Source organism: Dermacentor albipictus, chromosome 1 (assembly GCF_038994185.2).
Source record: "Dermacentor albipictus isolate Rhodes 1998 colony chromosome 1, USDA_Dalb.pri_finalv2, whole genome shotgun sequence".
Classification (NCBI taxonomy): domain Eukaryota; kingdom Metazoa; phylum Arthropoda; class Arachnida; order Ixodida; family Ixodidae; genus Dermacentor; species Dermacentor albipictus.
The window spans coordinates 362,776,766-362,802,053 of NC_091821.1; the positions used below are offsets into that span (position 1 = coordinate 362,776,766).

Consider the following 25,288-nt stretch of genomic DNA (forward strand, 5'->3'; position numbering starts at 1 on the left):
AATGAATTTACAACTGCTGAAACGACTGATCTTCCCGATTCCCTGGCATCAAAGGCTGTTTCTTGGGCACCGCTGCTCTTTTCCTACGAAGGGGGAGCCCTCTAGCAGCCATCCTCATCGTCCTTGGCTGCCTTTTATATATGGTGCACTCCAGCACGTGTATCTCGTGTCTCGTGCTGCAAGATTAGAAAGAATAAAAAAGAGCTTTTTCGGCTCCCGCCATCAGTGAAAATGGTTCTCAGGTCTTTTGCTTGCTTACTCATACATTGTTGTAGTGGTTCTAACCTTGATCCCTGTGCAAGCATCTTTGCGAATTGATATGTATTATATGAGCAAAGAGCATAACTATTTCAGTTGCAAAGTATGATAAACTGTCCTGAAGTTTTTCATAGTGAAATATTTTTTTGGAAACATGGCATGCACTTGACAGAAAAAAATATATCTTGGCCATAGCACGAATATTTAGGTCACTTCTGGCCACTCATTGTAATTACGAAAAGTAATTACTTCCAGATATTGCGCAGTTTTTTTTTTCTTTTACAAGAACTGAAATGAGTGCAATGGCCTTTACGGTACAAGAAATAACACTTCTCAGCACCAGTGAAGCATTGCAATACGTCAGACTTCCTGTTGAGCTTGGCAATGCATCTCTAAGCAAAAGTGCTTGATGGTATTCTTCACACTAGTGTGCCATGAATTGTTGCTTTTGTTAGAAAAAGATGGCAATGGCACTTTTTCATTGACGTTCAGAAAACAAAGTTGCATTTCCATATGTACACACCATCAGTGAAGGGGATAAACCTTCTGTTAGTGACAGAAAGCCATAATATAACTACAAAGTGGTTAGCCAAACAGCCAATTTTTGTTTTTGCCTAATAGCAAAAAGTTAAATGTGTTGCAACAAACAGTTGCGATTGAGCGATTGGGTTTTTCCCTGATGTTCCAGGTACGGATAGCACCTGCATTCGCACCAGCATGGCTGCGAAAGGCTGGTCATACAGATTCAGCACACTGAATAACCTACAACTATAACTCTCTGATGAACTAACGAACGGAGGGAGATGATGCGAATCATGTGTAAGCGAAGTGTTTTGGTGGATGAGGCATCTCATTCCCTAAGGGAGTGATATGCTAGTGTAAAAGAGTAAATCATATTTCAAATGAACTAACTTCTTGCACTGCATGGTTATCTTGAAATTTGCATTAGACTTACATAATGTTAAGAGTATAGTGTACAACCTTGGCAACAGATAGCTTACAGTGCAACGCATTAGTCCCCTCTTCCTACATTTATCAGCCCACTGCTGCAAAGGAGCTTGTTTGCAATATAACTGTCCTCCACAGGGAATGCATTGAATCGTACACAAAACAGGAGCACATTTATTGTGCTTGCAACTGGTGCCCGTACCACAGGCCAACAGATTGCACTCTTTAATAAAAAAACTAGGATTAGTGTGTCTCAGAAGACAGCACCGTCGTCCAGATTGTCATCTTCGTCATCGCCATAGCCTTCGCCGTTGTCAAAGTAGTTATTAATGTAGTCTGTCTCCTGGAAGCAGAGCAAAACAAAGTGGATAATTGTCAACAAGTTAACCTGTGAAATCACATTCAGGCAAGCAGTTCACAACTTTTTGCGACATTTCCATACCTGCCACCTTTTCAGTTTTATTGTAAAATGATCGATTTGTAGAGCTTGTTTACGATTGCTGTAATGACGCTAATAATTTTACGGTTTTTCATTTGCAGCTATTAAAGCAACACTGGTTTCAATTAGAGCAACACTGATTTATAAAGAATGCAGATGCAGTCTTCGACCAATTTTCTGAGCCCGATTTTCTGGAATCGCTTTATTATTCAGACCTAACCGTGGCAGCGCCACCAACTAGTAGAACCAATGTACAATGGTAATGGAAATTTCTGCCACTATTGCATGAATCTTCCATGAATAAACTTCACGAACATTTTTGGTTGTCTGTTGCAGATTATCCTTTCCCATACCACAATGCAGAGTGCCTGTTCATAGCATCCATGCAGAACAAAATCTGCAAATTTTTTAATAAACAGTCAATTTAAATAGTAAAACAATTTTTACCATATTTATTCAAATATTAATATTTTTCAACATTTATGGTTGCCAAGTGTTCCTTTCTGTTGCGAAGGTAACATTTCTGCATGTGCGCTTGGGTTGTAAGCAGCAATGTTGTGAAACCAAACTTTGTTTTCGTATATAAGTGTTGTGTACCTTTGGAAAAAATAAAGTGGTTAGTGGCACCTGTTCTGTTGCCTACTCTTACCTGTCACCTTGTTTTGTGCCACTTCTACCAAGATGAACCTGTCCAACTAGACTAACTACAAGTCCTGCGTTTACTGGTATCACCTTTTCCCGACTGCAAGAATCAAAGGTATGCTACATTTTTCATGTTAAAAAAATCGGATGCACATTAAATTTCTACCTTGTTTAAAAGGTCTAACGTCATTTCTATGTCAGTTTTGGGCATTTTTTTTTCTGCCATTTCTTCAATTTGACCTGCCAGATAATTCAATCAATTTTGGTGAAACTGTCAAGGCAGAATTATCGGAACTTGATAATTATCCCTTTCAGTGTCAGGTTTTTTTCAGAGGTGACACACTCACAATGTCGTTTCTTTTTTTCAGCATTACAAAATGAGCACAATGGTTTATTTTTGGTTGTGCAAAACTAAATGACATGGACAATGGCAAGTTCTCCCTTAGTGCAGTCCTCACGTTCCTATCTGACAAAATGAATGCCGAAAGGAACATGGCAGGACAGAAATGCACAAATGTACCGGCATGTCAGTGATGCTGAAAGGGTTAATAAAGCAGTGATTAGTTGGCTTTTCTGACTGATCGAAGATGTGATTTGTGGTGTAAATAATGTCTGCCTTTTCAACCTAGCTGAAGCAGCAGAGTAGAGTCTGAAGGATAAAGCTGGTGTAAAAGATGCTTAAGTAATGCAGACAGGGTACATTTCTGCATAGGAGTTTCTTCTGTCATATCTGCTCTTGCTGACATAATGGCAATCGCATTGCAATGAAAGTGACAACTGGCAAAAAACACAACCCCTACTATGCACCACACATATTGCTGACTCTGCAAGGAGGCAGCAATGCTTTACCTCTTCCAGCTCCTCCTCTTCATCCAACTCTTCAGCTCCCTCTTCCTCCTCTTCATCATCCCCTTCTTTAGGCTTCTTTTCACCAGGTTCCTCCTCACCCTCACCGCCACTGTCACCTCCTCCCACCTCTTTTTCTTCAAGTGCCTACAGAACGATGACAGCATGTTCATTTCCTCATCACAGTAAGATAAGCGTCAAGTGTCCCACTGCTGGCTGGTGCAGAATAACACTGCAGAAATGATTTCGAAAATTTCAGAGGTAGCACACTCCTAACATAAATTCCTTTCAAGACCTCTACATGGTGTGACAAGTCTCCCACTAATTCAATTTAAAAGTAAGAAATCGCACAGTCTTATTAGGCACAATGTGAATATTTTTTTTGCACTCTCTCTGCAAATGATAAACTCAGAATTAAAATGATCGTCATTGATTTTGCCATCAAGCACTTAGAGAATAAGGGTGTGACTCATTTACTGGGTGTCATATCAATGCTGTCACGAGCTTGCCCCATCAGACACTACAGAATGACCCAAGTGAGAGGCCTTGGGCAAGTTTGTTGCACAGTCATTAACTGTCACGACTGTTCAACCGGTTCAAATAATCTGCAAGTATGAAATGACAGAGGTGGTTTAATACCATGGGCACATTTTGGGGCATCTCGAACATAGCTGAATAAACTTGACTCAATTTAAGAGGCAGCTTTACTTTGGGAGCTCCTACCTAAATACATGGGAATTGAGAAATCTTTTTTGGCAACTACTGCGCTGATTTTGATTGTTTGTTGCACTTAAAAGGAAAAGATAAAATCTAGTGACTCTAAGAAGTGGCTTTTTTTTTAAGCCTTAAGTTCTTTTATGAAAATGCTTCAATATCACAAATTTCACAAAGTATAAAGTTGATGCAAGTATGATCGTTGCAAGTATGATCAATCATCATACTGTGCGGTGAAGCAGTGCACTGAACAGGACAAGGCGGAGAGAACACATCGAGTGTCGTGTTTCCTTGTGTTCTCTCCACTGTGGCCTGCTCTGTGCGCTGCTTCACCCTAAATTATAGAGTTTACAAATCCGCAACTCTGCACCAAAAACAGATATCTCAGTTAAGGCACGTACCCGGGGGGGGGGCCTTAAACGGCATAGCTCCCCCCCACACCCACGCCACCACTCCCTACACGCATTCCTAAAGCGCTGCCAAATCAATCTGGAGACTTTACAGCTATCTGGTGGTGCACATTTTGTTGCCTTTTTCACTCCTTTTGGATGGCGGTAGTTATCGGCATCTCCTCAGGTGTGAAGGCCAGTTTTCTCATCAGTTCAGTTCCCGCGCGATTAACTCGAGATGCATTCAGTTGTCAGCATCTATGGCAACGGTCACGCGTATCGCTGTTGCTTCGTCAGTTAGCCTCCTTTGTTTAGACTGAGCCAGGGACCAAGAAAGGGATTCAGTTTATAGCCAGCTGGTCTGCATGCTCGTGAAATTAGTTGTGGCCATAGAAAATGCCAGTTGCGTTTAACTTTTTCTTTTGCTTCATTATTTCCACGAGTGATGGCTCGCTGCGATGATGGCAGATCCTCAGAACCATATACACGTGATATGGTTTAGATAAGGCAGAAAATAAAATCATGCGAAACCGCGTCCATCATCAAACCCTGCAATAACCATTAAACCCACAAGCAATATGAGTGTCACCTGTTACCTTGTCTGATTTTTCTCTAATTGTGCGTCACTTTTCGTGCAAAATTGGCAACTGGAAACATGAGTCGCAAGGAGTTGAGAAATTAAGAGGAAGGTTTAGCTTGAGTGTTCTTATCTAAATACATGCAAAAGGTGATTTTGTTTTTCTCGGCAACCACTGCACCAACTTTGGCGAGGTTTGTTGCATTTAAAAGAAAAGCGTAAAATCTAGTGACTGTTGGTTTCAAATTTTCAATTTAGGTTGTCAGTATTTTATTAAAAATTGGCAAAAATTGCTAATTTTCTGAGAACGAAACTATCAAGTTTACAACTCTAGCTCAGCAATGAAAGCTGATACCACAATTCTTTGAATTGCATCTAATAGTACATCTAAAGCGGCCAAAATTTATATGTTACACACGAATGTCAAAAATTTAGTAATATGGAAATACAGCTTTTGCAGAACCCTTGTACACAATGTAGCTATTAATTTGTCAACTTTGTGCTTCTATTTCTTTCAAACTTTCGGATTTTGAAAATTCTTGTAACAAAATTCAGGCCCTAAATCGAAATTCTGCTTCCAACAATCACTATAATTTAGCTTTTTTTCTCAAATGCAACAAATTTCATTAAGATTGGTTCAGAGGTTATCTCAGAAAAACGTTTTCACGTTTTACATGTAATAGGCCGCAACGAAGTTGGGCCCGAGCTAAAACTTCCTCTTAAGCGATCTACTAAGGGAGAGAGCCGAGGCAACAGTCAAACAGGAAGGAAAAGTGAAAATTAACAAATTTAACTGTTGTTTCTGAAAATATTTATGGATCAACCTCTTTTTATTTAAAAAGGAAGTAGAGAAAACACTGCTAAAAGTGGAGAATGATTCCGTGTGTTTTGAATGACGCTTCTGCAGTTATCAGTCTCAGTTATCAGCAATATTGAGACTACAACAGTCATCACCAGTGACACTGCACGCAAGGAATTTTTGTTGGACAGGTGAAACGAATAAGAATCTGCAGCGAAGACGATTATATCCATCACCTAAATGACCTTAAAACAATGCTAGGAGAAATAAACTATCCATAAGTTGCTCTTGACAAAGCATACGATATCACATCAAGACGGGAGAGACAGTCGGAAATAGCTAAGAAGCAGTCTACACGTTGGCTCCCGCTTTTACCTTGTTCTCGTTTTGCTCATCATCTTGAATTTCCATCTGCCGCCTTCCCCTTGTTGTCCCTTAACTGGACTAAACACATCAATCTTGTAACCAGCAATGCATAACGTAAGCTGTACTTCTTCCATAGAGCTCTTAAGCTCTCTACATGTCAAGTTCGTCTGCTGGCATACGAGACAATTATACTACCAACACTTGATTATACTGCGATTATTTAGCACCCCTACACAAAACAAATATTTACCAACTCAAAAGAGCACAAAAACAGGCTGTTCGTTTTGTTTTAATAGTTTTGGCCACAAATCAATAACTGATCTATTGTCAAAAGCCAATCTACAAACCTTAAGCGAGAGAGATCGCTGCTCACCTTTTAAGTTTCTTTATCAATTAATTGAAGTGATTATAACAGTGACAGGACAGAATTTATTAAATTCTCATCTGGATATGCCAGTAGGCAATGACATGACCTATCACTAACACAATTCATTACAAGAAGGAATTTAAATATTCCTTTTTTTCCAAGAACTGTTACCGACTGGAATAACTTAACTAATCATTATGTGCTCCTGCCGATGCTAACATCATTTGTCTCTAGTTTAGAGTGACTGCGCTGCATATTGAAAACAATAACAATACATGAAACTGTATTGTTTGACTGTTTGTGCATATTTTGTTGACTATTGTACTTTGTGAGCTACCCTGCTCTGAAATCCCCAGAAAGAGGATTCCAGTATTAATAAATAATGAATAACTTCATCCAACACAACCTGGCAGTTGTCTCGTAACAGGGTTTATGCATTTTACATGTATTTGAAAAGAGAAATCGCAGTTGTCCTAGAGCTGCAGCTTCCTCTTTATACAGAAGCACTGGAAGATTTTGGCAGTTTGGAGGCGAAGGAGTGGGGAAGCAGTTACTTGCTCAGCATTGAGCTGTCTGGATGAACGCCTGCTGTGGCAGTCGTTCTAATGCTACAGTCTCGATCTCCACTCAACCCTGTCGTCCCCTCCCTAACTGCTGACACCGTTCATTTAATGGATGTCACGTGCAGTGGTATTATTGCCACAGATTTTAACGCTTGTGCCTTGTCACATATATTGTACTGAAGGCAGTGTAACAGATAGCTACACACAAATCCAAAGAACAAGCTGCTGTCAAATGACAATGTTTTTGATGCGCTAAGCACACATGCCTTTCCTTCATGCATACTGTTGGCACTAGAACAGTAAGCCTCATTTCAAACAGCACAATGACTAGTATATTTACTGTCCATCTAAGTAGGCATCCCATCAGGTGATTCGGTGCGGAAACATCCAACTGCACGCTATACATACTTGTAGCTTTTTCTGTATGTCGATTCCCGTTGCTATGGCGTCAGGTCCTCCAGAGACTTTGGCCGGCTTTTTGCTCTTTTTTGTCTTCTTGGAAATTTTTAGTTCCGTCGGGAAGTAAGAAAGATCTGCACAGAAACAGCACGCACTGTAAATGGCAGTTCGTAGCTAGTGCACTCCTCGAAGTAATCCACAGCAAGGAAGCTTCGCATAAGGAATACTTAATACGATTTTTGATGCACAGATTCAGTAACAAAAAGAGTTATACATAGTGGCTGCTACTGCAGCTAAAGAAAGACGTATGATCCTACATAAAGTGCATAATCATGAAGGCACTCAGTGATCGCGTCATGCGTGATTGGTCAGCACAGCTGGAAGAATGGATCTTACCATAGATAACGTCAGGTGCCTTTATACGGTAACGGTCCGAGTACCTCTCCACAGTTTGTTGCGGCTTGCACGGAGCAATGTTGAAACTAGACGCGCGCAGGTTCTTGTGCTGCTCGTGAAGGAGGACGGCCAGATATGTGTTCTCTTCCGAATTCACCAAAGGTGCTGGGGAAAAGTCTAGGGGCTGCAGACAGTGAACCGTGCAAAACGTATCTCAGTCTCGCGTTTGCACTCAATGAGCAGAAATGTGAAACAGTGCATAACACTTGGTACGAGCTATTATACTCAGTTGGGCATGCGGTATTATGAGTCAGTAACGAGACACGTAGCTGTACTACAAACCGGGAATGTTGGAGGAGGCTGCGCGCAGAGTGTGAGCGCTGCTTCTTGCCTTGTCAAACCCAGTTGTTCGACATTGAATGACATTCCGCCACCCCGACCGCGACCCCTTCCCCGTCCCGCCATGGTTGATTGATTGACTGAGCTTGATTGAAGGAATGTTGTTTGCTTGTGCAAGAGATTCCTCTACTTTCCACAACCAAACACAAGCACGTGGAAATGCAGATGCGCCCTGTCGTTGGCGCATAGATATGTAGGGGCGTGAGTCACGCGTATTTAGGGTGCACGTGCGTGAAAGAGCATTTAACGTAAACGTATTGTATGTAAGACAATTCTTAAAATTATGATGCATTTTACTAAGTTTCATAAATTACATATGTTTTTAAATAACGCGCTTTGTGCTGTGAAGCCAAAATACGATCTGGCGGCTCATGCAATCCAAACAATAATCGCACTAAACAACATGGCCGCGTCGTGTGCGTGAGTTTCCAGCCAACATGACATCACCGACGAAGGTAACCGTTTCGACAGTCAGCCGGTTTCATATTAGCGTCTTTGCTAAAGGAAGAAAAATAAACCTCGATGGCTGTCTTGTCCAGTGTAAACTGAGCTCAGATTGCAAGCGTTATTTTTTTATCGCACATGCGCTATGTTTTGGCGGTAACGCGCTTCCTAAAATCGTTTTTGAATGTTGCTTTGAGTCAGTTTTCTTGACGCTCAAGTAAAAACCTGCCATGCTACTGAATTAGCGAGTGCTTGCACATCCATTTTGACGTCCCCAAGCATGGCATTTCAAGGCAACGCCGAGGAAATGCTGTCCCGCTCGAGTACACCGCTTTCCTAGTTGCAAACGCTTTGAAATGCCAGACGTGAAAACGATAAATTACTACACACGGTGTCTCTTTGATCGAAAATTAGCGCTGCATTGCTTTCTGCACTGCGCACAAAACATGAGGCGTTGTCAACAGAGGAAACACGATATACGCCAAGTTGGTTTTGTGGCACGCCGGGCCTTTTTTTTTTTTTTTTCTTTCCCGTCGGTGGTCATCCCGGTTCAGCCCCCCTGCATGTCTCTCCAGTGAGATATGTCTCTCACTGGCGCGGTGCTCCGCAACGACTCCTCGTTTTCTCCGGCTTCATTAAAAATTCAAGCGTTTCGTGCACGCAGTGACGCATGCGGTACACTTTCACCGCTCGGCTTACTTTCAGAAACGCCGAAAGTTCCCAGTGGCTTTCCAGCGTGCAGTCTCGATCGCAGTGTTGGCCGTGGCCCAGAGTAAAGCATGCGTTCTCCTTCTTGCAGTCCATCGAGGTGAAGCTGGAATTGGGTCATCGGGCCGTGCTGCGTGCGCGTCCGACGGCCGAGGGTTTCACCCACGACTGGACCGTGTTCGTGCGTGGACCCGAGGGCTGCAACATCCAGCACTTCGTCGACAAGGTCGTCTTCATCTTGCACGAAAGTTTTCCCAAGCCCAAGCGAGGTACGCACTGCTGCGTGCTTTGGGTGTTTCACGATCTCCCCTGCCGCCGCGTCTCTTGTCACTTGCAAGTTTGATCTCGGTTTCGTGTTTATCATCTTCACATTGGCTCCACCAAGCCGAGCATACGAAACCGTCGGTGAATAAAATACAATGCAAAACATACAAATTGAACAAGTAACGTAAGTATAGGCTAACTCATTCACAAGTGGCAAACTTCAGCTGCTACTGGAAACCATATATTAAAGGTCACATATGCGCAAGCATAATGGAAGTGAAGTATGTGGACATGACTAATGAAAGAAATTGAATGCTGGGTTTACCACTTTTCAAGCTTTGCACTAGGATAGCAAAGCAGTTTTAACTCTCCTTGGATAGCAAGAAAAAGACTGACAAAGAAACATGTGGCTACATTTTTCTTACTTCTAATACACATAATAAATTTATGATATCAATACATGCTGTTCACGTTCAATAAGAATTCACTGATTGATGTATTAACATACAATTGATATGTCTGATGAAGTAATCCGAGGAACACATCTTACTTTGTGTGACTGTCATCAAAAATGGACTGTCTGACTTATAAATTTTGCTGAAATCATGTCCCAATCCCAGAGATTGGATAAAAACATGGAGATTGCAGTAGTGAAGAGGAATTAATGCTGTCAGATGAGCTTTCCCAACAAAATTTCTCTGCGTCCTTTTTTTTTTCTTGTCATCATAAAGTAATTCTACGAAGGGTTGGTACAAAGACTACATGTATTTTGTGAGCAGTACTTTTGATTGGGAAGGATTAGCATAAGGAAAACTGTTGTAGGAACTGAGCAAAAGAGATATGTTGTTAAAGACAGTTACAAATTCTAAAACTGACTGGAGGTCACTATCTAATGAATCAGGCATCTGGGTGTGTTACACATCAAGGAGTGTAGTTGATAGGTGGGAGTGAACAGCAATAAGAAAACAGGGGTGAAGAATTAAAGACAAAAGAGCATTATAGACTAATTTTTCTCATTCTGGTGAGTGTGGCAAAAGAAGGAGACAGTTTGGAGATGTAAATTGCGATGTAGCTAGAACATGCTCTTGACATGCCTTTCATTTCGAAAGCAGGATGGGTCTAAAGACAGTGTTAGGTGGTGCTGGGGTTTTGAATTTTAGAACAGTGTACACTTTGATCAGATAGAACATGAAAAGTTCTGCATATTTTAACACAGGAAAGGTGTAAGTACAATTACTGATTCTTTGTGCATGGAAAGCTCACATGTCTGTTTTCATTGGGCACTATGCAGTGCTGAAGGAGCCACCTTACCAAGTGTCTGAGAGTGGCTATGCGGGCTTCAACATGCCCGTGGAAGTGTACTTCCGCACCCGGGAGGACCCCAAGAAAGTCAAATTTGTGTACGACCTGTACCTTTCCATGGATGGCACTCCAATCTCCAACATACGGTGTGAGAAGCTCACTTTCCACAACCCACCTGATGACTTCTGCCATAAGCTACTCAAGGCAGGAGGGGTGAGTGCTGTGGAATAGCTCTTTGCTGCTACCACTGTCAGCGGTTTCTTTTGTCTCTACTGTCATAGGCATAATTGTAGGCATAACTGTAGGCATAATTCCATTTCTTTTATTTTCTTGCACTTATTGGAATGACACAAACGCTTTTGTTGAGGGAAGGATATTGTTAGAGTTCTTTGTTTATGAACCTGATAAAAATTTGAGAAACACCCACTGGTAGCAGTACTGAAAGTTCTGACTTATGTAATGTATTTTCAAAATGTACCACTAGTCGTGTCACAAGAGTTACATTTACTTAAGTAATTTTGAGCTTGTATGACGAGTGTCTTATCCAGAGCTGTCTTGAGGCTACGGCCCATCCTTTCTTTTCTGTGCACAAAATGCACATGAGGTCTAAGAAGCATGGACTGATGATGTGTCCTTTCACACAATTTCAGCTTTGACAAGCACAGCATATTGCAATATGCATGATAAACTACCTATACCAACCTGCCCGAATAAGTGTACCTGGTTCAAGTAATTTCGAAGGTCTTCCTCTTGCTTATTATGACTGTGTCATGGTCAGGTTATCCCAGAAGTTTAAAGAGAAGGTTTACCATGACTGCAATCACTACTCTAAAGCATAGCCATTAGAGATATCAGAATATGATAGATATCTCACTGCAGATATTTTGTATTCTTACGTGCCTTTTAAAACACACCCTATTTTTCTTTCTTAAGCTTGTAAAGGCAAAACTGGAGTGAAATAAAAATCTTGATTTTCATTTGCTCTAATGCAGGATATGAAGAAATTTGAGCAGAAAAACAATAAAAGGAATTTGTATCTTTATTTTTCTTTTGTCGAAAATAAACTACAACAAGGATCTGATTCTCCCACAAATAAAACTGCAGCAGTGCTGAACCCAAGAACACAGCCGGATTCTCAGGAACAATAGACTGACAATAGGACCAATACATTCTTCTGGTCCATGTCTCTGATATCTTTAATGTGATTAGAATTCTTTGGAAAACTTCGCCCAGTTTGTAGTATGTATGTTTGTTTGCCCACACCTAACTGCTTTCCCACCAACTTGGATCTAATGGGTAGAGCACTGCGCTGCTGTGCTGAAGGAACCGGGTTTGAAACCGACCATCATACCGACGTGGGTCACTGGATCTATAACACTGAGTATGTGTCGCTATTGAGTGAACCTCTTTGATGGCAACTTCGGTCACTAGGGATGTGCCACTGGTTATGTTCCACTGTTCAGTGAACCTCTACCTCTTTGATGCCAACTTGGGTCACTTCTGCTTGCGTATACTTGCAGTAGTGGGAGCTCAAAGAGGAAGAAGATGACAGTCTATGTTAATGCGGTTATAGCATTACACACCATATTCATCTGCTTGGTCCTAGATGTAATCTATAAGATTCTGCTCAGCCGTACTAACTCCTCTGCTCGCCACTCCACCTCGACAGAAGTGGTAACTGCACTCAACTCAGTTAAATGAAGGAAGTGCTTTGAATCGAAGTCCATCTGAGAAAACAGGGATAAGTGTACATTGGCCAAACTGGCAGCTGCCACAAGCAGCAGCGAGAGCTCGAAGAGGAAGAAGACTCCATCCGGCTGCATACATGCCTCGTACATGACGCAATTTGGCGGTATTAACAAGGTGTGTCCCTACATTGCTTTAATGTTAGTCACACGAACGTTGACATTCATCGTTAGAGGGGCTCTGCCAGAAATTTTTCATTCAGCATTTTCTATGCAACTTTTTCGGCAGTGCTTTCTAAATTGGATTTGAGTGCTCTATGCAGTGTTTTAAGTATCATACAGTTTTTTTGCTCCCCATTTTTACTTTCCATGTGGATTGTAACAGCAGCTTTTATACTTCATAGTGTTTGCACGCCTACTGCTTGATAGACTTCACTATTTATTGTGCTGGTGTGAAGAAATGAAGCTATACCATTAGGAAATGAATATCCTCTCATTAAAACAATTGCTGCACATTGACACATTTCACATGACTCATAATAATGAGTGATTTCTTACACAGTATTCAGTGGGATAACTGTGTTTTGGTGCTTTAGCTTTATCGCACTGTTGGCTGTTTAAGAGCAGCTAGTAAGGACTATAGTTGGGCTTGTGTTTAAACAAAGAACTTACCTAGCTAACAAATTAGCAGCATGAGCAAAAGACAATGAAAAACACAGAGCCAAAAGAAAACGGCAGTGCGAGCACTTGTTTTGATTCTCTAGTTTCGCTTAACTCCTATTGAGTGCACCTTCCACAGAGACCGAGCTGAATCAGCTCTGTTAGCCAAAACGAAAGTCATTCAGAACAAGAGACGAAGTTTGTGAACTGCAGGAGAGAGAGAGAGAGAGAGAGAACCATTTAATGAAAGGCAGAGGTTTTAGCCGGCATATAGACATCACTGACATGCTGCTCTGCGTGGGGAAGGGAATTAGGTAGACGAACCGTAGGTGTATCTTACTATTCTACTGTCCTTTGTAGCCATACATGGCATTGCAGTGCTTCCATGTACAGTGCTCACGGAATGAAATAGGACACGGATCATTTAGTAGAACCCTACATATGTGCAAAGTACGCAAGAGCACCATGTCATGTCGCTAGGAATTTGATCACCAAAGGTGAAGAGGACTCCGATGTAAGTGTACATGCCACAATTACGTCGATGTGACAAGAACTGCGGCCGGTTGAAACGAAAGTATGCACATTACTTAGCCCTAAATTGACGCGTTTCATTCCGTGAGCACTGTACATACTTCCCAAACTATGTGAAGTGGTTATTACCGATTTTTACCTCTTGCATGCCACTAATCAGTGTGCTCTTAATACACCATTTCAGTAGATTCATCGGCGTTTGCTGTGTTAGAACATCGAGTTCTTCTTTTTGTTTTTTTTTTTATTTTTCACCATCGCGCTTTGAATACACTTCTATGGTGTTGTACAGCTTTCAGCGGCAATGTTTTGCTTCTTGTACATTGCCCAACGCTACATGTCTGGTGCATTTATAAAACTCCTGTGGACTACATGGTGTCCTGAAGGGGCTGCAGTGAGAGTGTTTGTAATGAAGCAGTACTTTTTACTTATTTCTCTCCATGGCTTTGTATAATTTGTGAATGCTGTTGCATGTCTATTGTTTTCATGTAATTGATTAAAGGAACACCTTGTGTTGCTGTGCTGTACAAAGAAGACACTACTTTCTGGCAAGCTACTTCTTTCTTTATGGTAGCTAGCTACCATAAAGCTAGCTAGCTGGTGAATATTGCTGGCAGGCAGCTGCTAACATTGCATTTGATTGTGTTTTCTAGACTGAGGCTAACCGTGCCGGCTCAAACACATCACCTGCACCTCCTGGCAGCCCTTCACGCAGCAGTGCCCCACCACCCCGGTCCAGAAGTGAAGGCCACAAGAAACCACGCATGGCAAGCGTATGTCCCGCTTCTGTTCCTTTATGCACTGTTTTCCAGTGGTACACATATCATGGTGAAATTGCAGGAATTATCACACCTCCTAAAGGGAAGACGCTTACATTCATCATAGAGCTGCTTGTACGGCATTGTAAATCTGCAGCAGTATGTAATGCTTGCCTGCATATCTCAGTAAGGCACCCAGCATCGAACATACCATATGCACTATAGATTGTATCCACAGGGGTTCTTATATGTAGCAAACTTGGTGGTATTCTTGTATTTTATTTTGTAATGTCAAAGTTCAGTTAAAATCAGTAGTGGAACCTGCTGCTGCTGGTGTGCTAAGTTACTCAGCAAAGTGTTCCCTTTGGTGATCTTCAGCTAATCAGAAATATTGGTATGACAGACAAATTTCCTTCAACTTGTAACAGCCAAAATGCTGGACCTAAAAGCATTATTTGGTGCGCAATTGATGTAAATCCGCCACACATTCTTGAAAAGAAATCCCTTTGGTGTAGCATTCGAAGTCGCAAGTGCTGCAACATCCCACACTGTGCACCATGCACTTCTGTTTTATGTTTGCATTCCTTTGAGTAGGTTGGACTATCTAGGAGTGTTATGTAACTGTTGTTTTTCATGGTAGTCATCTGTTAACTCAGACAGCGCAGCCTGTCATACAGTCGAACCACAGTATGACAAACACGGATATGACGCATTACCAGATATCATGAAGTAAATATGTAAATTTTGGTTGGTCATGCTTTATTTCAGTGGAATATTCTCCAATTATAATGAAGTCGAAAATGCAGGATTCAGCGTCGTATTGGTTATACCGAAGCAGATTATTGTTTTCATGTGCCTTAAAACACTGTTGAACCTCGACATAACAAACTTCGATATAATGAAATTCTCAATGTAAGGAAGTTAACTTCTTGTCCATATAACATTATGTAATTTGGCCCTCAATATAATGAAGTGTGTTTATACATGAATTCAATATAACGAAATTTTAGTGCCACTGCGAAGCAATAGCGAGACAGTAAATGACAATTTTTGCGGACAGGGATAGTTAAACAGGTGAGTTACAAGCTACTGCTTCCGAAGGCACCTCTCAAATCGCGGCACTTGATTTAACACAGCACAGTAACACAATCACGTGCGCATGAAGGAAGGAGGGGACGGGGGGGGGGGGCACGTTGACAGGGCTTTTTCTTTTCTAGCGCTGCCATAGTTTTACATCGCTGTCAGCGCGGTTGAATGCGCACGCAGCTTGCATGCCCTGTGGAAGTGTACTTCCTGAATTGGCGTATCGAGATGTCGTAGCTTCATGCGTGTGGTCTTCCCGCACATTTAGGACTGCAGGTTGCGTAATCTCTTGAGTTCCGAGAAACATTGAAGTGAGAAACTGACAAAGCATTCACTCCTCACCGCCGACACTTTTCATGATAGCATCGTCCCACTGTGGGCAACACTATCAGCCACGGGTTGGAGTGGACACGAAAGCGTGGCTGGCATCGCTTCGTACTGCTAGGGTGAAGATATTGTCTACACACCATGAAACTGCGTGTTTCATCTCTGACTCTTAAATTCAACAAAATTAATTTTTTTCTTATTCAAATTTGCTGTTTCGATTGCCTGCTAATTTGGAAAATGTTTCAACCCCTCCCGTGTAAAAAAAAATCTATTGGTGACTGCACTCATTTTGATAAAAGGGCAAATTTCTATACAGTTAAACCTCAATATAGCGAAGTCGCTAAAATTGGCAATTTGCTTTATTATATTGAAATTTCGTTATATTGAAATTTGACTGTTTATGTTAATTTATTTTGTTGAATTTGAAAGTCGGCCACAAAAGACAAGGTTTCATGCCGTGTAGACAATATCTTCACACTATCAGTACGAAGCAAAGCCAGCCACGCTTTTGCGTCCACTCCACCTCCGCAGCTGACATGTTGCCCACAGTGGGACAACGCTATCATGAAAAGCCCCGACTGCGGGGAGCGAGTGCTTCATCAGCCTCTCGCATCAACATATCTCTGAAACTTGGAGACTAGGCAACTTCCAGTGTTAAATGCGTGGGAAGACAATTCATGCTATCTCAGCATGGCCACTCTTAGCACACGCAGCAGATCACCTCAAAACAGTGTGTGCAGGCTGCGTCTATGCTCAGCCTCACTGACATCTATGTGTAGCACTCCTGCGCTAGAAAAGGAAATGCGCATCAACTTACCCCCCTCCCCTCTCATGCACTTGATTGTGTTACTGCAAGCAAGAGCCCTCCCTCACTTTCTCATTGATTGTGCTTGAAGACTGCACTCGTCTAGCTACCATCCTTCTCAGCTTACCCCTCGCATACTTGCACTCACACCTAAAGCATACAGCATTCAAGGTGCAATAGGATCTTATCGCACGTGGACTTCATACAGAATACGCTGCTGCTCCACTTCAGCGGTTGCTCTTAGTCACTGGCGCGTGATTTGAGAGGTGCAGCCCTCTGTAATTCAAGCATTTGAGCATTTGCGTCCGTGCAAGCTTCTATTTATTGTCTTGTTATTCCTTCATGGCACCAGTGAAATTTTGTTGTATTGAAATTGTGCATAAATGCACTTCGTTATATTGAGGTTCTAAACACATGGTGTTCTATGGACAATGAGTTATAGAAGGTTAAATTAAGTAGTACCTCTTTACATCAAGAATTTCATTATAATGAAGTTCGTTAAATCGAGGTTTAACTGTCTGTTTTCTGGTAGCAAAAATGTCAAATGCAGATGCCAACCAATTTTTCAGGCACCTGATTTTTCGGCCCTGTACTATTGTTCGAATTTCCATGCAGCAATACCACCAATTCTCCTAAAACCGATGGATACTCGAAATAACTGAAATTTCAGGCGCTGTACTGTGTTCCGGGCATGAACTTTACGCGCAGTGTGGCAAACATGGCGGCCATGAACAAAGTTGTTGCCAAGTTTACTGGCATGAAACCACAACTACGGTAGTGCACATTCAGTAGTGCGAGTGTCAGCACTGGAGGAATGGCATTTCTGAGAGAGGGGACATGTCAGTCCCTCACCCCCCTCTGGATCTACCACTGTATCATGCAATACACATGCCAACAAGGAATGCATAGTCAAGTGGGTTCCCAGAACAGATGCCTAAACAGGGCATCTGTTTGAAGCCTTAACACATGTGCCCTTATGCGGAAACTGCAGGAAGAATATGATGTAGTTGAATACCTCCTTCAACATAAGCTTGAGCAAAAATTAATTCTCAAGGGATGTCGAGAAGTAATGTACCACTTGTAGACACCTCTGCACTCATTTACCAAAATGCAAGAACATTTCACAGACTGCCTCTAAAGTGGCACAGCGCCGCATACCTCTTTGGAGATCCACTAGGTGTTCCTTTTTGGTGTTCCTCTTTGGCAACCTCACTAGATTCTGTCGGCGTAATGTGCAATGCCACGTGCTGCTCAGCATGTATTACATCAGACTGTGTTCATAACTCTTTGTGTACTGCTGACAGCTATAGTCATCATGAGCAAAAGTATCTTGCAGTTTTTGACACTAGATGGCCTGCACGTACTCTTTCGCTTTATTTTCGGCTGCTTGAATGCTTGCACTGGAAACGTGACTTGCCTGTGCACCCAATTTTCTGGGAAACTTGGTGCAATGTTTGTGATTTCCTGCAGTATGCAAAAGGGTTCAACAACAGTAGTGGGAAGGTGCTCGCAACAATATCAAAGGAGGCTCAACCTGATTGGATTAGGTATAACTCCCTCAAAAATCCATTTTGATAGGGTCACTGCTCCTCCCTTAAGTCAAGGGTTCCATAGGGGAATCTTATGTTTCCATGCAGAATTGGTATCCCCGTCACCGTCAGGTTAATGGGAGAGTAGCCTCCCTGCTGCATCACCCTCATTTGTCTGCCTTGAACCCACCGTGGTTACTTAGTGGCTATGGTGTTGGGCTGCTAAGCACAAGGTCGGAGAATCAAATCCCAGCCACGGCGGCTGCATTTCGATGGAGGCGAAATGAGAAAACCCCCGTGTACTTAGATTTAAGTGCTCATTAAAGAACCACATGTGGTCCAAATTATTCTGGAGTCCCCCACTACGGCGTGCCTCGTAATCAGATTGTGGTTTTGGCACGTAAGACGTCATAACTTGATTTAATATATTTTTTTATGCCTCGATATTCCATCCTAACACCCCTTTCCTATCCTCTTCTGGCAGACAACAAGAGTCCAAAGCAGAAGTGTGCATGAAAAGGAAATACAATAAAAATGTTCCCTAAGAAAATTTGGACCATCTATTTAGTTGGGAACAGCTCCACAAGTATGCATGCAGTCTGCCACAGAAGACTATTTTTGGTAATTTGCTGTTTTGCATTTTATCATCTTTTCACAGTGGCCCAAAATATAATGTGCTATACAGTGTTGTTCAGAGGAATGGCATAGCTGTTGAGTCACAGTGGTTGGCTATCTGCTCCTCTCCAAGCTTGGCTGTAGTTACACATGGCTGTCAGCCTAGTCAAGCACATACGCAGCTTACATGCCATGGCGTTGTCCCACTGCATAGACTCTATCAACTGCAGCAGCGGAGTGAACGCGAAAGCCTTGCAGGCTTCACCTTGTACTGCCAGTGTGAAGATGTTGACACGACATGAAACCATTCAAATTCTACAAAATGAATTTTTTTCTTGTTGAAGTTTGTCTTTTTCGATTGCCCAGTAATTTGGAAAGTTCTGCGGCCCCTTCCAAGAAAAATTCATTGATGACTGTGCTTATTTGCATAAAAGTAAAATTTCAATATAATGAAATTTCAATACAATGAAGCAAAGTGCTGATTTTACCAACTTTCTTACATCGAGATATAACTACAAGTTTCTGCTGCGTTAGACAATCATGAGCACTTTAGGTAGGTAAGCCCAGCCTTTAGTGCACGGCCCACCTATGATCCACTCAGTTCGTTCTTGTGTGCCACTCTCTCAAAGGCATGAGGCCTAAAGTTTTGGCTGTCAGGCACATATTTCGATCAAGGAAAGTTGAATGGCCTGAATGAAAGCAGCTGTGTAACGTGCATGCACACTTAGTAGGCTGACCATTGTGCTGAATGACACTGATCGATTTATTGACATCTAATTTAGCGGGTGTTGTAAATCTCGATGTTATGCTTTGTCTCCTTGCGGACACGCTTAGTAGCAGATTTAATCAACAACCAGTGATATTCTGCATGCTGTGGCTTCTGGTTTGCGCAGATAGGCCCTTTCAGCTATTTCACGACTTTTTTCCACCTCCATCCCTTTTATTTGAATACTTTGACTGGTTTGATGGCTTTGGTAGGTGCTATGCAAAAATGTTTGCATTTTCAAAATTTGTTGTGTCTGTCATACTACTTCATGTGTGTAGCCCCTTTTCTTATTTACTGTCACTTCGTTTCTCAAATGGTCTTTTTATGGATAGAGAGAAGAATTTAAATACTCAGAGCTTGTAATGGTGTCTTGATAGAAACAGACGAATGTGGGATGCAAGGCTTGTCTCAAAAATGGTATTGTGCTGAGGGTGTAGGGGTCCTGCTGTTAAGTAACATTGTTTTGGTTTGCTTGAAGCAGCTTGCATGGCACACAAGGTGCCAATAACAGAGCGAAACAAACAGTCTTCGTATGAACACAGAACTTTGCTGATGAATGCTCTTTTCTGAGGTGCTGTTTAGTGAGTGCAAATCCTCATCTTTTGAGTTTTGTTGTTGTCCCCCCCCCCCCCCCCGCTTTCTAAATTTCAGGACATGGTCAAAAGCCCTCCTGTGGAGCAGCCACCACCACCACCCCTACCACCACCACCACCACCACCACCATCATCATCTTCACCTCCTCCACCAATGCCTCATAACCCCATGGCTGACCTGTTCAGCACACCGGCTGCTAAGAAGGAAATGCCACCTGAAAAGTCATCCAAAGGAAAGGTTTGTAGAGTTATTTCATTTATGTTTGCCTAGGCTTACTTATATTCGGTTTTTCTTTTTGATTGGTGAAAGTTGTATTCTGTGTCTAGCAGTGTGAATTTATGCGTGGATGCATATTTTTCAGTGAATACTTTTTATTTTTCCATTGAACTACCGTATTTATTCACTTAATAGAGACACTTGTGTAATGAACGTGCCCCCTAATTTTAGCCTTCAGAAATCACTTCTTCACATAAAAAGTGGCACCTGACCTCCAGAGCTAGTGTTCACCTGTTCACTTTATGTTGGAGTGATTGGCTGGCATCATGGACCATCACAATATCATTGGAAGGGGCCGTGATGCAGCAAATATCTTTTTTATTAATTAATTTATTTATTTATTTATTTATTCATTCATTCGTTCATTCATTCATTCAGTTACCTCACCGGCTCCTGAAGGAGTATTGCGTGAGGGGAGGATTTGAAGTGAAGGATGCTAAACACTGGCGACACAAGCATTTTGAACTCATCAATCGTGCACTTTCATTGATGCGATCCAGTCGTTAGTCATTTCGCAGTGACTCTTTTCATCATTGCGCAGATGTAGTGTCACAATTTTAAAGTGAAGCTTTCTTTGCCTCTTCCTTCAACTTTTGCCCTACTGCTGTGTTCTTACAAACCAGACTGAGGAGTGGGGGGGTTCAGAGTGTGTACATATACATAGCAGGAGCGTGGCAGAGAGGAAAGTCGACAAGAGAAACTCGTTTGGGCCTTTACATCCCGTCGCATGGGCACAATCCCCTCTGGAGCTCCCTGGGTGTCACCACATCAGCCTCTTGACAGCTGTAATTACTAATTACCCAGTAACCCCCTCAAAAGCATTGCAAAAACTGCAGCGCTTACCTTTCTACTAACATGCAAGTCCAGAGGGGATGTGGATAGAACTGTGGAGAAGAGTTACAGAGAGGAGGCAGAGAATGGGTAGAACCGACACAGTTGCGAAAAGAGGCTATAACAGCCTTGCCACTTTGCAGTTCTTGTATAGGGGGAGAGGGTGTGGAAGGGTAAAGATGACGTGAGAAGGCAACGAAACGGCGGTTGCAGGTAAACTGAAGGTACAATACGGTACACTTCTGCTATTTCTGAAAAATAAACATCATTCAAATTTGTCAAGCGGACAACTGACGCAGGGTGTGTAGACGTAAAGCCGTTTTTAAAACACCATAGGGTCTATGCAACACTGCGGAAGTGGTCACACATCAAATCAACTTTTCTGCACCCGCCGTGGTAGCTTGATGGCCATGGCATTGACTGCTACCTTTACCGTTATGGTCAAGGTCACGGTTTAATCCTGGCTGTAGCAGCTGGATTTCAACAAAAGCAAACTACAAAAACGCTAGTGCACTTAGATTTAGGTTCACGTTAAAAAAACACCAAGGTGTCAAAAGTAATCCGGAGTCCGCCACCAAGGGGTGCCTCGTAATCCTATTGAGGTTTTCGCACGTACAGCCACATAATTCAATTAAAGTTTGGCGCTTCTGCCGCCACAGTGTGATGTGCCATGTGAGGATATGATAATGTTCAACCCTGTCAGAGATAATGAATAATGGTGCACAACAATGCCTCAAGCAAACACGTCTCCCTGTGTGCTCTGTGTACTATGCTGACAAATAGCAGTTGTGTACGCAAGGTAACATTTAACATCAACTCACCACTCTTGTATTGGACTAAACGCTGAAGAAATTACACATTGGCTGTCAACATCACTGCTAATTATCGTCAATTAAAGCAAACAGTATAGAAAGCTTCGCTTCATTCAATTCCCACAGTGTATGGGATCTGCATACTTTTTAGAATTTTAACTCCTAGAAAAATAGCCTGTCAAGAGTTTTTCCCGTTGCATAATGTAACCTCCTTTCAAATTGATGTCAGCCTTTTCTGGAAGAAAAGTATGTTCATTATGCATATAAATAAGGCATCGCTTTTTGATCTCTTGCTCAGAAGACTCTTTAGTCACTAAGATTTATTGTTTAAATCTTGTCGCACTTTGTGTTTTGTTATTTCTTGTCTTTCCATGGTTATAAAGTCAGCTTAGAGATTTTTTAAAGCCAGCCTTGCACAAATAAACAGGACTAATTGCTCATTTTTAATGTTTTCAGTGGAATGTGATGTCAAACTGCAGGTGTATGTTAAACAAAAGCATATTTTTGCGAGTATTTTGCCTTATTCATTTGTGTACCTAGGTTTTACGAGTTATGATTTGTCTCTGCTATTGCTTCATCATAAAATAGCTCCTTTTTTCTATCGTTCACAGTGTTTTATTTCTCCTTTCCTATGCTGCAGGAGCAGAAGATCAGCCAGTCTAAGTCCAAGTCAAGCAAAAGTCACAGCAGCAGTGGTACCAGTGGCACAAGTTCACATAAGTTGTCATCTTCATCTGGCAGCAAAGAACACAAAAGCAGCTCCAGGGATAAAGAACGGCATAAAGACCTGTCACGAGAGAAAAACAAAGAGCGGGATAAATCGCGTGACCCAAAACTTTCCTCAACAACAGAGGCTGATGCCAAGGCAACAGAGCAGAAGCCACCAGAACACAAGGCTGAGCACAAGAGTGAACACAAGAGTGAGCACAAGGGTGAGCACAAATTTGAACACAAGACTGAGCGTAAGGCTGAACATAAGGCTGAACACAAGGCAGCTGAGCACAAGGTTGAACACAAAAGTGACCACAAGGTTGAACACAAGGCAGCTGAACACAAAGTTGAACACAAAGGTGACCACAAGTTCGAAGACAAAGCCGAGCACAAGGCTGAACACAAGGCACCTGAACCAAAAGTTCCAGAACCAAAACAAGTGGAAGCAAAAGTTCCTGAACCTAAATTATCCGAGAGCAAGGGGCCATCTGAAGTGGATTCAAGGCGAGCAGAGAAGTCATCCCAGAAGCATAGGGATAAGACGAAGGACAAAAGCTCCAAGGAGCGTTCTTCAAAAGAGCACAGTTCTCAAAAGGAGCCCGCTCACAAGACATCTGCACTACCACCACCTGCACCTGCTGAACCCAGTTCCTCGAAAAGCTCAAAGAATGTTTCTGCACCACGCCGTCCACCATCGCCACCTCCTCCCAAGAAGCCACGACTTCAAGAACCAGAGCGAAAGAAAAAGGACTCTTCCAAGTCACACCGGCCAAAAGATTCGCCCAAAAAGCCACCCGAGCACATGGATCGGAAGCCACCAGAGCCACCTGAAAAACTGCCATCACCATTGCTACCGTTGCCTGCTTCACCACCTCCCGCCCTACCACCTCGAGATCCAAGCCCAGTACCCACAACGAACCAACCTGCAGCAGCTGCACCAGCACCTGTACCTGCACCAGCACCAGCGCCTGCGCCTACACCTGCTCCCATCTCTGAGGAATCAAATAGCCCTAAGGTAGCGGCAGCCCCTGCAAGGGGTCCACTTAATGCTCTCATGCTCGAAATGGAGCAGGAAGACCTCCTATCACCACTGTCTAGCCCATCAGCATCACCAACACCAGCACGAGAAGTCGCTGCTCCTGTTGCAAAAGCACTGCCTCCACCACCACCATCCACAACCGACCATCTTCAGGAGCTTCGTGAGCTCAAGAAACGAATCCTCACCTTAGAGGATCCGCGTCGGCTGCAAGCAGTGGTGGACCTTGTAGAGGGCACAGGCCTATACAAGATGACCGAAGAATCCTTTGACTTTGACCTGTGCGCGCTGGACAAAATGACTTTGGAGAGGCTACAGGCTTGCCTTAACGGCAGGTGAAATATTCCTTGTTATTTGGTGACGCAGTGTGGTCATGGATCTCCTCTCATCACCAAAGAGCACGCTCTTCCTGCCCCATATCATGGATCTCGCTTCTCAGCCACGCAGGCGTGGTGACACACAGTGGGTGGGGGGTTTCCCATGGGAGTATGTGCAATGTTCCGGTTGTGGATGTGCAGCTCTTGTACCTGTTGAAATTGTGTGGCAGCATTCATCCATTGGCAGTGGGGTTCATCATTTGCAAAACTGAAAAAAGTATTGAGTTGCTAAAGCTGGAGGTTCAGTGACAGTTTTGTTTGTCGGTATTTTCAGTGATTCCTGCAAAATTTGCTGCACAAAGGCCATGGAAAAGGTCATCTTTGAAAATTGAATTTTCCTAAGAGCTCCCACTTAGCAAGAGCAGTAATGATAAATGCAGCTCCACTCAGACGCAGCCCAAATTAATCAATGTCAGTGTGGTATATGAAGATATTGTCATTTGTAGCTTTTTCTAAGTGTAAAGAAGAGCTTGGCGAGCACATTGTTTTGACCGGTGCTGAAGCAGGATATTTTGTGTATGGAATCTTCTTTCATGTGTATTGCCACTCTTCTCTCACTGTGTGCTAGTTGGGAAGAATGCAATGTCTTGACTCTCCATCATCATCATCACACTTCCACTGTTCTCGTTTCCAATAGGTTACATTTGTCACTGGCTCTCTTCATGCCTTTTTCCTTATCACTTGTCTCTCTTCCTGGTTCACCTCTTGGGGCTACCTGGTCCCTCACTCAGACTTGTACATGTGAAGTTTTAATTTTTTATCATTTTGGTCATCTTTCACTCATCTGTTTCCAGTATGACTTTAAGTGCTCCAATGAAAAATGCTACAGAGTGATGTTTATATAAAGTTGATGTGCTTTCATGCCCATTCCTAAGTTACTGTAAATAAATATGGCATGTTGTTGTCTTAATTTTGTGAGTGCTTATCGGTTGTTCTGGCTAAGAGGGGTGGTAGCGGGCACAATCTGATGCACAGCTCTGATTTCAGGTTAAGGTTGAGGGCATCAGCTGAGCTCTCTCTGAAGCTGTGGCTCAACTCTTTTGAAAGCATAGGCAGGCACTAAATCACTGTAACA

The 25,288-nt window shown here is 42.5% G+C and overlaps 2 protein-coding genes across 2 annotated transcripts; one reads left to right on the top strand and one right to left on the bottom strand.

Moving 5' to 3' along the window:
• Positions 1-1,357: 1,357 nt before the first annotated feature.
• On the bottom strand, positions 1,358-8,304 carry Polr3G (RNA polymerase III subunit G). Its single transcript, XM_065443528.1, has 5 exons — positions 8,046-8,304; positions 7,704-7,887; positions 7,317-7,441; positions 3,137-3,280; positions 1,358-1,549 (listed from the first exon to the last, which is right to left on the bottom strand). The coding sequence occupies exons 1-5, from the start codon at positions 8,166-8,168 to the stop codon at positions 1,460-1,462; spliced, it is 666 nt and encodes a 221-aa protein (XP_065299600.1). The 5' UTR covers positions 8,169-8,304; the 3' UTR covers positions 1,358-1,459.
• A 113-nt stretch (positions 8,305-8,417) lies between these two features.
• On the top strand, positions 8,418-25,123 carry ear (ENL/AF9-related super elongation complex transcription factor). The gene is made up of 6 exons (XM_065443522.2): positions 8,418-8,557; positions 9,346-9,523; positions 10,810-11,033; positions 14,347-14,466; positions 20,228-20,407; positions 22,730-25,123. The coding sequence occupies exons 1-6, from the start codon at positions 8,540-8,542 to the stop codon at positions 24,173-24,175; spliced, it is 2,166 nt and encodes a 721-aa protein (XP_065299594.1). The 5' UTR covers positions 8,418-8,539; the 3' UTR covers positions 24,176-25,123.
• Positions 25,124-25,288: the final 165 nt, after the last annotated feature.